We start from the raw sequence: 12,808 nt of genomic DNA on the forward strand, positions 1-12,808 counted from the left end.
ATCATTCAAGAGTCTAAACCAATGGAATATGAGTCAGGAAGAGAGTTTTGGGCAGTTTAATTGATGATAGGGGTGGGATTGTTCAAAAATCTGATGGTTTTATTGGTTAGAAATTTATATTTATGCCTATAGTGCAGCATGAGGTCACCATACTCTGTTTTCCAGGAAGTAAAAGTAATGGGAGTTAATTTCATGGGGACTTTAAATATGTTCTGCTGACATTTTGTTTTGTATGTGCAGTGGGCTTCTGATTGTCTAGCAAGGTGTGTGTGTGTGTGTGTGTGTGTGTGTGTGTGTGTGTGTGTTTGTGTGTGTGGATATGACTTAAGTCACTTTCAGGGACACAAACCAGACTTAAGACCAGTTGATTGGGGACGGCTTGTGCAATTGGGAACAAAAGCCGTGTCCCCAAATGGTAAAAAGCTGATTTTTGGGTCAGTGTTTAAGGTTAGGGTAAGGGTTAGGTTTAGGCAAGTAGTGGTTATGGTTATGGTTATGGTTATGGTAAGTCTCCAGGAAATGAATGTAAGTCTATGTAAATACCCCAAAAGTGACATAAGTAAGACTGTGTGTGTGTGTGTGTGTGTGTGTGTGTGTGTGTGTGTGTGTGTGTGTGTGTGTGTGTGTGTGTGTGTTGTGTAAGAGAGGTGAGGAAAAGGTGACGTGTAGGACGGGGAAGGAATGATGATTGCTATGAAGGTGGCTGAAGCAGCAGTTGGGCTACTACCCCCACACTGCAACTCATCACCTTTTTCCACACACACACACACACACACACACACAACCTGACACCATCATGCAGCAGAAAGTGGTTCTGGCAGTTATAATTACCATCGCTGTCTAGCATTGTGCCAGCGTAGAACAGAAGGACGCCGCGCCGCTGAGAACGCCCAGGCAACTCACTCCTGCGGGTCCCAAGGAAGTCATTATTCCCCCTATTCTTACCTCCCTCTCCCCCTCCCTCTTCTCACTCTCCCTCTGTCCCTCATTTGAGACATTTATAAATAAATCCTGTTAGCTGGCAGAATGGTTGCTCATAATTCCCACCCCTTGTATGTTGCTGATAACAGCACAAGAATGTAAGAAATGGCACCAAATAAAATATTAGATCATTTTCTCTGCTCCTTGTTTTTTTGTACATATGCCAGGGGATTGTATTCGTCTGTGCCGCCCCCAAAGTCCCACATTATTCATTACGGGCTCTGAGGTACAAAGGCTGCTTTTGTCCAAAAGTGATAGCATTGGTGAAACATTGTTTTGTCTTCATCCACGGCACAAGCTGAGAAGAGCATGAATAGATTTGGAAGCACAGTTGTTAATCTGAACCGTTTCTCTCAAACCTAAAGCCTTTGTACTGTGATTTTTCTTGAGGGTTTCTCATGGAGAGGACACTGCCCAAAGGATAGTCCAGTGCATTGCAATCAGTCACCAATACACAGGATCTGATGTAACTCTCTGTTGTGATAGCTGGGTGAGCACCTTCTGTATGTAGAAGCCTGGCTTGGATGTTAGTTAACAGGATGTGGGTGACAGCAGGTGCATCATTTAAAGGACCACAGTGCTGGAAATACGCCTTGGGGCTTTATTGTGTCTTTGTCTTGATATTCTGTGTTTTACATGCTGTTCTCTGCTTTTTAAATGGAATTGTTGAATAAAATCAATCAATCAATCAATTGGGTTATCAAGTGGACATCTCCCATCGCAGATGTTTAGTTGAATTAGGCCCTCAGCAGTGACTTCTGGTGTCCCTGAACCACTTGCCTCCGCTCCACACCAGCTCTCAACACTGATGAGAGCTATACTTCAATACTACAGTATGTTGACACTAAGCCTTACACCTAGCACAAAAAGATTGCATAATCCATTTTGAACCTCACTACTGGTCTCAACAATAGGATATAAAGCGACGGCTGACCCTTCTGGCCTGAAGCAAGATAACAATTCGCTCTATACCTGTTTTTTCACCGGTAATTTTTTTTTTTTTTTTCTGTCCAGTCTTCTGCTGTTCTGCTCTTACCACCTCATTCCCCCCCCCACTCCCTCCTGGAAAGTCTTTGTTGTGACATGATTAAATTTGGGAGTGTTTTCTTTAACTGATAAAAACCAACCAGCAGCAAAAAGCTGGTACATGTATATTAAATATATTAAGTGTCTAGCGATCTGGAACAAAAATAGTCCGAGTGCCTAAAGCTTGCATGACTAATATCCAACTCTCTGCCGTATGTTGTGTAAATTGGAAAGCCATGATGTCACTGACATTCTTCATGGAAGAATCATCATGAAAAATCCTGGAGAACATTGGGACTTGACAGTAAGCTGACAATGGCCTTACAATGGGAACAATATGCTTAATGTAACTGCATAGAAGTTTGTTATTGTTTCAGCAGTACAGTAGGTGGATTCAGTGCAATGAGATGTCAGTGAAATTTGAAAAAAGGCTGTGTCATTGTTCCAGCTATCACACTGCTGTGCCTGGTGGAAGTGAGGAGGTTTCTTTTGTATTTCTTATTTGTCTCTTTTGCTTGTGTACTAAAAAAGCTACCCTGGTGACTGACATATTATTTATTGCATTAGCATATGTATTATAATCTTTGTATCAGTGTGCCACTGACTGGGCTCGTGAAAGGGAGTACTAATTCGGACAGACATCTGTTAACGGTCTGTCAGGATAAAATAGCATCCCATAGTTATATCTTCTCCCTATTCTCATATAAATATTTCCATACAAAAGAATGTGCAGTTAAACCCTTTATGTGTATTCAACACATATGTGGGGTGACAGAAGGTGTGCTATTCTTCAGAACGGTATAACTCACTTTAACCAGTCCCTTCTAACATGATCACTGGCTTCCGGCTCCCCAGTGGTAGCTCTGTTTGTCCGCTCCCATCTGCAGTCAAAAAAATAAACAGTCTCCCACAAGCTTTTGGTCCAGCCCATAACTAACTCACTTAGCTGCGTGCATAAAAATAATATGCCACACCTTGATTTGCTGAATCTTTATGAAGCCTGTAAAATATATCAGGGAAGCATTACAATTGCTTATTTTCACACATAATTGCAAAATGTGCCTCTTGCGAGATGTGCTTAGGCGCTACTAAAATTATTAAAGTTATGAGCCTCATGGCCTGAGGCCAGGTTTGGCTAAAAACAAATCATTCCCTCTCCCCCTTGCACTGTCATTGACTCTAACGCACTTACCATGCCTTAACAAGGTCACAGATATCTAAAGCCAGTGCTCACACACTCCGGCCCTCCATTGACCGGCTCACTGCCACTGTGCTGTGGGCTGTTGGCCAGACTGTTCAGCAGCCCCCATGCCTGCGAGGTAAGACTTCCCTCATGCTAACAGAAGTCTACTACATACTGTGCATATCTTAAGAAAATCAATGTCATGCACTGCCAAAGAAATAGAATAAAGTTTTGATTGCTTGTGGCACACATAATATTTATGACTGGACTAGCAAGCTTGCTGCTGATGAAATCCTATTGCAGTGATAATACACATTACATATGGGCAGTTATCAAATAAGACATGCCATTTGCCATTCAGGACCAAGAGCAGCTGCGGGACACTGAGGCAGGCAGCGCCTCCTGTGAGTTGGAGAGAGCAGAGACCCCGCAGGGAGACACAGGGAGCAACTCTGAGCTGGAGCACCAGGACGACCTGCTGGAGGGAGACCTGGGCCTTGGCACCAGTCCAGCTCAGGCTGTGGAGGCCTGAGGCTCCGGGAGTCACCTCTGCCCCCGGCTTATCAGGCCCTGCTGCCCCGAGGCGAGCCCTGCCTCCCACACTGAATGGGGTCATCGGCCAGGGCAAGAGAGAGCCACCTGGGAGCCAGAGCCATGATGGCCCCAAAAGGTCATTCACCGCTCCTGACGTTCCGTCCATCATGTTTTCATCATGTTTGTTTATTTTGTTTCGTTTGCCTTTTGGGAGGAAATGCAAACTTCAGCACTGAAATGTAATTTCTCTTGCACTAGGAGAGTTAAGCCTGTATAAGTTAAAGTGACTACTGCGCACCACAGCCAGAATCAAGACCTGCGTGCTCTCATCAGTGTACAGTGTATTTGGACAGAATTGATAGCACAGTATAAACTCATTTGTGTGCAGAAGTCCTGGTGAAAATTCAACATATCCACAAAGTCACACTTCCATTCATTGTCAGTGGAGCAGCTTCATGCTACTTGGTTACATAAGCGTCATGGTCTTGGTTCTGCAGTTTCAAGCATCAGGAGAACTGTTCATGAACATGTACTGTAATTCAATAGTATTTCCCTTAATCAGCTGAAATGCTATTTTTGTGCCAACTTTGCTTTGCTTTTACTTTTTATTTACTGCACTGTTTTTTTTCTCCAATACTTTTAACTGATTCACATGTATTCCATTGAATTTATTAGCCCCCCCGTTTCCACATCTTATTTAGCATTTCATGCTGTTCTAGAATACTTCCAAATGCTTAAGTGTATTAGCAGCATTTGGAAAAGAGACTATTAGCACGTGAAGTTTTGCACTGACTTCTATAATTATAGATTGCACTTTGCTTCTTTCTCAGCGCATCATTATAAATCTCAGGGCCCCATTCCCCTTGAGTGAAGCGGGTTGTTGTGTACTGCACAAATCCAATCTTGTGAAGGTTAAGCTTTGTGAATATGTAGACTGTTTTTCCCATATTAATAAAGCCATTGTCCTTGAAGTAAGGGCTTTTCATTTTACGTTGTGAATGCATGGGTGCATCTATGGAATGCTCCTCTATTTAAGTCCTCAATAGCTTCAAAAAATACAATGCACTGATCATTGAACACAACTGTTACAGGTCTGTTCTATGCTAAAGGCAGGCACTGAATGACAACAGCCTTTTATCGTGGGGTCCTCGCAAGGAGATATTCAACCTTTTCAGCACCACAACAAAGCAAATACTTCTCTGTAACTCTGCCCCCACCTTCCATCAGTATTGTATTTCTCTATTGGAAACATTTCTCTGGGATTTTCTCTATATTTTATGTTGTGTTGTCGCAAAATTGCCACAGGGTCAAAGTTCTCATCGTCTCATTGTCCAGCTGCATTGTTTAACCTCTTTCACTTCATAAGTGACTCTAATAGTTATGGCCAGCAAGTCATTAATACAGTGAATCTGGCTCTAACAATGGAGATGAAAACATGTGATCCCTGCAATGGCAACAATGTAATGTATGACATTAGTCCAGCACAATGGTTCTCAAATGATGTGGAGAGGCACATTTGTGTGTGTTGGAGTGAACTCACGTATGCCTTTTGTAAATGTGAAGAACAAAAGTGTTAAATTTACCTAAATAAAATTCAATTTCAGTATCTCAAAATCAAAGTTGTACCTTTATTTATAGTTATTACAATCCTGACCAAGTTCAGCAGCTCATCATGCTGGCCCTCCTGTATGATTTGTGTGACATGTTCAAGCAGTCAATAATCTGGTATGCCTTGGGATGTTTTGTTTTTTTCCAGGATAGCTTGCCTCAGCACCAAAAAGGTTGAGAACCACTGGTCTAGTAATTACATTTGTGATATGAAATTTATATTGCACAGTGGTGTGAGTTCTTCAACACAGATGCATAAATTGTCTTGTTAACTTTAAACTTTACTCAATGCAATATTCCCAGATCATGTTTTTTCATAAGAGCAAGCACTTGTAAACATTTGAAATTTTAGAACAGACTGCTTACACTGACATTGAGAAAGACTTTCAGAGCTCCTTTGTCATGGCATTGTCCACAGTGGGTGACATCATCCTATGATGATTTGGTGACAAAATCAAGACATCCCTTTTTCTAGAAATAGAACTACTGCTGCTCTGATGTAGCCTACTCATCACACCTCTATCTATGGCACATCAACAAACCAATTTAATGATTGTCTCCGACTCAAACCAGATCTTACAAATAAACATTAACAATGAGCTTTTTTTTATCAATTGTTCTTTGTTTTTTGTTTTTCTTTCATCCACTATTTTCACTTTTACAGACAATATGGAGACTGGAAAAACAAATATTTTGTCAGTTTTTGAACATTCAAAAATAACCCCAAAACATCCACTTTGAAGTGTTATCATAACAAGATACATGAATTATACAGTTGTTTTTTGTAGTTGCAGCTTCACTATTCAAGTCATTGTTCATAGGCCTTGCATTGTTAAACACATCCAGTATTCCAGTACAAAAGTAGTGGTCCCTTCAAATACCACTGCAATTCAACTGAGGAAAACAAAGATACATTCCAAATGTGGCCAGTGGAGCTCCTCTCAACACTGATTTAAAGTAAAGCTTAATTCCACAATAAGAGGAAACGGCACTCGATGCAAAATGAACATTAAATTAAACGTCTTTGGTGGTGTGGACATTTTCACAGTTTGGAGTGAGTCAGTAGTGATTTGCTTAAGTCCTTAGCCTCTCCGGCTGTTCTGACTCTTTCGTACCCGAGCACAGACATGGAATGGTGGCAGTAGTCCTCCACTTGTTTGATCTGTTGAATGCTCAGCACTGTTCTCCATGCACTAGCAGCTTGTGTGGCATTCCTGGACGACACTATGAACGGCTTAGAGGAGGAACTGGAGCCACTGGTCATGTTCAAAGCGAACGACTCGATGTCATGGTTGGCGGTCAGGTTGGTGAAGCGGTAGATGCTCCGCAAGGTCTTAACTGGGTTCTCAACCAGGTCCTCATATCGCACAGCCATGTACTTCCCCTTGAGCCAGCTGGGTGGGTTTAAGGCAGTCCTCAAAGTCCTGGAGGTGCGGTCACAGATCACCTCCATTGCTCCTATGGAGTGGTAGTCTGAGCCGTCCTTCTTGTTGGCTTTGTGACTGGGGTCCACAAAAGGTATCCGGCGAAGTTTAGGGTCCCTACTCCGGACCACCTGTAAATTCTCCCTTATCAGGCCGTGTCTGGATTTGATCCTGGAGTTAGCCACGGCCCGCGGGTCTCTGACCAGGTGTATCACCTTTAAGTCCAAGGAGGGGTCCTCCATGAGTGGGGCCAACACGTTAACGTCCAGAATGCGTACCCCCTTAATGACTATGGTGTTATATTTGAGGCACTCCTCCTCCAACAGTCTAAGGCTTTGAGGGGGGCACTTTTTACACACCTTATCATCCACCATCCCCACCACCTCTTTCCTGTAGGCTGAGCAGAGGGGATAGGAGCACACCACTTTATTGAGGGTGGCCCCAAAGAGTCCTAGGGAGGTAAAGTTCTTGCCCCCTGGGCTGTTGTAAAGTTGGAAAACAGAGAGATCACAGCGGTATAAGGAGCTGAGCATGTCCCTGGCTGCCCCTTGTAAAGATACGGCATCACCTGGGTACAGTTTCTGCCAGATGTGCCACATCGGCTCATACAAGAAGAACACTTCAGGATTTTGGTTAAAAAGCTCTCCAAAAAATGAGGAGCCTGACCTCCAGGTGGTCAGAACATAGACAAGCTGTCTCTTTTTAGCTAGAGAGGGCCTGTACAAGAAGCGGATATCAGATCTGCTTTGATAAGTGGTGCTCCTCATCTGGTGATTACACTGCTGTGGCTCCTTAGTCCATTTATAGTTAGCCAAGTTCAGCATAGTGAGGACCAACAATAAGAAATAGGCCATAAATAACACAATCCTCTTTCTGCGGAGGACTTTCATCACGATTCCAGGCTGTGCTATTATCTTGGTATGGTTCCGGTAGGTTTTGAGCTTCCTCCCAAAGCCAGCATCCTTCTCCCAAGGCGCTGTCAACTTCAGTGGTTGATGGTATTGTTTGCCTCTCATCTGTAAGCTCGCAGAGTGGCTCTCACCACTTGGCGAAAGCTCCTTACATTGACAGTGCACCAACACGATCTATAGGATTTATATGCTGGGAGTTGATACCCAATTGAATACCAACTGATTAGGTAATACAGACCCCACCAATTGGATATCACATTCGAAATCCAAAACACGATATCCCGTTTTCACTGCACTGCGCAATGGTCTTCATAGGAAAGACGGACACGATGGCTATTTAAGTTGTCCATTCCGGGCATTGCGGTGATTCTGTGGGTGGCCTGTGTTCAAAACAAAAAGGAAGAAGCCTTCATCAGTGTAACAGACGCCCTGTTTGACCATGTTCAGCGGAGGCATCTCTGCGCAGTTATCATCTGATGCATCCTTGTAAAATGCAGCCTAGTATTAAGATTCAAGCATCGCAGACAATAAAATCGTGACCGTTTGGCGCACCGGCTGCAGCTCGAATCATTCCGCATCTGCCTTAACGGAGCGATGAATGGCCAGTATCCACAGTTGCAGCGTTTCGTGAAAGATTTCCCCGTTCTTCCTGATCCTCTGTGCGTCCAACTAATACAAACTGGACCGATTCAATCAGAATACAGGGAGAAAGACCCGCCTCCCGACAGACGCTATTGGCCCTCGCCGTGGAGACGTGCGTCATCGAGTTGCACCATTGGACCGGCGATCCGTCTGTCTTGCCGCAGGCTCAATTGTGGCTCCCCCAGATCACAGCAATGGTAGACAGTGGGAAATGATGCTGTTGTTGTGTTAGAGAGAGGTCTATCTTACAATCTGCATCCCGTAACCATGCTTTACTATTGAAGATATACACAAACATACTCTGCCAGCTGCATGTACTTCAAATGATTTTTTTATGGTTCTATTTTCACAAGACACACGGTTTCACCCTTTCCCACAGTCTGTAACACTTTGCATGTGCATTCATCTATTTTCTATGAAAGCGAAGTTGTTATTCTATTAAGAGTCCTATGTTGACGGTCCTATTATATATGCTATTATATATACTTCATAGTCTAGGGCTTCAGAGAGGAATCGATATCTCAAATTAAAGGTATTTGTTTTTTCCCACTACAGCCTCAAGAGGGTAGCTCAGACCTGTAAGAAAAATTAAAACGTCTCTACTCCAACGAAAAAGCACAATAGTAATCCTATCATGCATTTTAGAAGGATGCTATACAAATATCGCAGCAAAGCTATACGTCTCTATTGGAAAAGTATAAGATTAATACCATAATAGACTACCATAAGGTCACAAAACACTGCTGACTACCACATTCATTCCCTATATGAACATTACAGGAATATTACAGTGATTTTTCGTTAGGGTAGTTTGCTGTACTGGAAACCGTTTCCCAGTCATCAGTGACTGACAATCCTCTCTGCTCAATTGGAATCAGCTTTAATCTGACATTTGACAGCTGTTCCCCAGGAATTGACATGTCCTGGGATGCTATAAGCCATATGTTTCAATGCAGGAACCACATGCTCAGCAGACTGAATGTCATCTTCCCTCAGATGTTTGCCAGTTTTGGATTACCGGCTGCACAAATGAAAGCGAGAGGAACAGAAGGCCGGGACCTCTGACCCTATAACGAAAAATAACTACAACATCCTGATTGGGACTTATAGCGTGTCTATACTATAGCCTATAGTGAGTTTATAGTGACCTTATCGTGCTTTATGATATTCTTTATCTCATAATGTATCACTAAAATTCTTATTAATATTAGGGACTTTTGTTGTGATATTTGTATAGTATCCTTCTATAGGATTACTATATTTTTCATAAGGAGACCTATCAGGCTAATAGGTAAATTCGTGTAGGTCATTTGAAAAGAGCTCTGATATAATGAATAATGAATAATTACCTTTCTTTAAAAATACAGTCTTAGTGTTTGAAGAATGCTGATATTTCTACCCCATAAATGCTTAGGCTACTTTCTAGTACTCATCCAGTGCAGATGCTTGCAATATGATAACTTTGTAAAGACTGCCATCTGCTGGAGGGTAATGTCTCCAATAAAGGCCTGAGGATGTAGAAAGATCTCTCTCTCTCTCTCTCTCTCTCTCTCTCTCTCTCTCTCTGCCAGCGTTACTGGCATAATAACAGATTTCTTACATTGTCAAAGCACTGAAATGGTAACACATCAATTTACAATAAGAAAGGGTATAAAGCGGTCAATAAAACATTCAGTTGGACCTGCGAAGTAAGCAAAATAAAACATGCAGAGGGGAATACAATCTTTTTTTTTGTAGATTCTGGCAGTTAGTCACATATTTCACTACCAATGTGATATATCCGGTAATTCTCCTACTAGGTATCCACGTTTTTGAAGATTTATTAATCTGTCAAATTCATTGTGTTTGGAGATAATTTGGGGGAAGAGGATTGCTCTTATATCTGAGTATCTGTCACATTTCAGAAGGAAGCGCAGCTCTGTTTCTATCCACCTCTCCTTGTGAGCAGTGTGCACAGCCTGCCTGTGTCTATCCTTTTCTACTGAGAGGCTGTGCTCACCAAGTCTGTACATACTGTATAGTCACTGTCTCAGATAATCTGCCATGTAATCTCTATTTAGAGCCAAACGGCATTCCAATTTGCTTTGTGTTTTGGTTGCATTCCCCTAATAGGCTACTGTTCTTTTTTGTTTCTTTATAGTTTGGTTCGGCCTGGTTGATTGAGTGCTGTTCTGGGATGTAGTAGGCATTAGTTAATAAACTGAGATCCCAGAGTCTTCTATAGTCTCCTCTTGGCAACTATAGGCTTGGGAATGGAGTGAATGGGGGTTGCTTGTTTTAATATGGTCATAAAATTTAATGGCGCTTCTTTGGATGTTTATTATTAGGAGGAATTGGCTAAGTTTGCATGCATTATTTGGAGTTTTTCTATAGATTTACAAAATTCTGTGTGGATCTGGGGTAATTTTTTAATTGCATGTATTCTTGTTTTCTCTTTACGGTTATTCACAGCCAGATTAAAGCTCCCAGTAGAGCTTAGATATGTGTACTCGTGTTCAATTTTCATGGAGCCCAATAAGAAACTATGTCTGTTTCCCTGACACGTGGACCTATTTTGGAAGGTGATTGTTCTGGTCTTTTTGATGTTGACTGTCAAGGCCCAGGTCTGACAGAATTGATGAAGCTGATCTAGGAGCTGCTGAAGTCCCTCTTTTGAATTGGATAGCAGGACCAAATCATTGGCAAGCAAGACATTTGATCTGTGTGTTGTTAAGCGTTTGGCTGGGTGCTGCCAAGTCCTGCAGAGTTTTTGCTAATTCATTTGTATAAATATTGAATAGGGTGGGACTGAGGTTGCAACCTTGCATGACTCCGGGATCCTGGGAGGAATAAGTTTGTTCCTTTGGCTCCAACTTTGACTGCAGATTATGAAAGTTTTCCTCCAATACCACTTTCCAATATTTTTAGCAAGTGGTCTTCATGCCAAACTGACTTAAATGCTCTCTCAAAATGAACAAAACAGGAGAAAATTCAGATTTGTTTTGATTCACATGTGTCGAGCGTGTAGATATGATCTGATGTGCGGTTTAGAAGAAAGCCAATTTGACTTTTTCTCAGGATTTAATTTTCACTAGAAACAGTTGAAGTCTGTGTTGATGATAGAGCATCATGCCTTCTCTATAGGTTGCTGTTTACACATATGCCTCTGTAGTCGTTTGGGTCATATTTATGGCCATTTTTAAAGATTGGTGTGATTAGTCCCTGGGTCCAGGTGTCAGGGGAATAGCCCACACTCAGGACCATATTAAATAGCTTAGAGTATGGCTGTCCTGAGCTTGCGGTCAGTATATTTAATCATTTCATTGGGGAGGCCATCTGCACCAACAGCCTTTCTTGGCTGCAGGGCCTGGATTTTATCTGTTCTTTATTTATCTTTTGCTGTAATTGGGAAGTCCAGTGGATCTTGATTATCTTTCATTGCTGTTTCTAGACTTTGTAACTGATTAATTATGTTTTTCTGGGCTGGATGGCAAATTCTTCAGAGTGTGGTTCCAATAACTTCAGAAGTTGTTTGATTCAAAGGACACTCAGCTGATGTCTAACATAATTTTCCTTTTAGTTTTGATTGTATATCGATACCTCCCAGTACTGAAGGCATACATCTTGGTTGTCTGGCTCCCTGTGTTTCTAACCCTTTTTCTAAAATGTTTACAGTCCAAATCAAACCACTTTTTACTATTTGCTTTTTTATAAGATTTTGTTGTTTTTGTTTCAGATTGGATAGGAATGCCACTTTGTCAAAAAAATATTAGCCATGTTATCACCTTCCTTACTGGGATGGTAGATTTTACTCAAATAGTGGTCCAACATATTTTGAATTGCACAGTTAGTTGCTCTCTCATAATTGTATTTGCTTTTTGTAGTCCACTTGTAGGGGTGATTTCAAGTGTAGGTTACTGGGCTCCATCCCTCTGTGAATATTGCTTGAGCGTTTTAAACAGATGGTGATTCTGCTGTGGTTTGAGAGGGTGTTAATGGACTGACTGTGAAGGCTCTGATATGCATTGGATCTGGATCTGTAATAATGTAGTCAACAGCGCTGTAGTCATGTATATCTCCCATATGAGTCTCCTCGTAGCCTATTTGACTATGTACAGACCCAGATCTCTCTTTCTCTCCCTCTCTCCCTCTCTCTCCATTTTCCCCTATGCATTTTCACACATGCATATCCAAGTACGTGCCTTTAAATTATGTGCAAGAAGTAGCCTGTCCACTAACACACACACAACCCTGTATATACAGCAGATAATTATTGCAATATTCTTTTTTCTGCTCTTTTGTTTAGAACATCACATTCGTATGAATAGGCTACATGTGGGCGATGTGCTGTAGCTGTACAGACTGCATTGAATCATACTGCAGAAAATAAATTTCACATAGCATACTTCAGAATATGTTTAGAGAAATGCTTCAAAATATACAAAAAATGACCCACAAATGCATTCATAAATAATATATTTTGGATGCACTTGCAGATATATGTTGTCAACACAGGTAAA

The 12,808-nt window shown here is 41.8% G+C and overlaps 2 protein-coding genes across 2 annotated transcripts in view; one reads left to right on the forward strand and one right to left on the reverse strand.

Moving 5' to 3' along the window:
• Positions 1-5,302, forward strand: part of LOC139642159 (sodium/hydrogen exchanger 9-like) — a 63,871-nt gene extending 58,569 nt beyond the window's left edge. Inside the window, exons 15-16 of the mRNA XM_071516902.1 lie at positions 3,221-3,326; positions 3,552-5,302. Of these exons, the coding sequence (XP_071373003.1) occupies positions 3,221-3,326; positions 3,552-3,722 (277 nt within the window). The 3' untranslated portion in view covers positions 3,723-5,302. The remainder of the gene's footprint in view (positions 1-3,220; positions 3,327-3,551) is intronic.
• Positions 5,303-5,353: 51 nt separating this feature from the next.
• LOC139642170 (carbohydrate sulfotransferase 2-like) lies at positions 5,354-8,321 on the reverse strand. The gene has a single exon (XM_071516932.1). The coding sequence runs from the start codon at positions 7,770-7,772 to the stop codon at positions 6,375-6,377; it is 1,398 nt and encodes a 465-aa protein (XP_071373033.1). The 5' UTR covers positions 7,773-8,321; the 3' UTR covers positions 5,354-6,374.
• Positions 8,322-12,808: the final 4,487 nt, after the last annotated feature.

This window comes from Centroberyx affinis, unplaced genomic scaffold (assembly GCF_046629955.1).
Source record: "Centroberyx affinis isolate AG114_WGS23_722 - 3 ecotype Tasmania unplaced genomic scaffold, CSIRO-AGI_Caff_v1 ptg000436l_1, whole genome shotgun sequence".
In the NCBI taxonomy this organism is placed as follows: Eukaryota; Metazoa; Chordata; class Actinopteri; order Beryciformes; family Berycidae; genus Centroberyx; species Centroberyx affinis.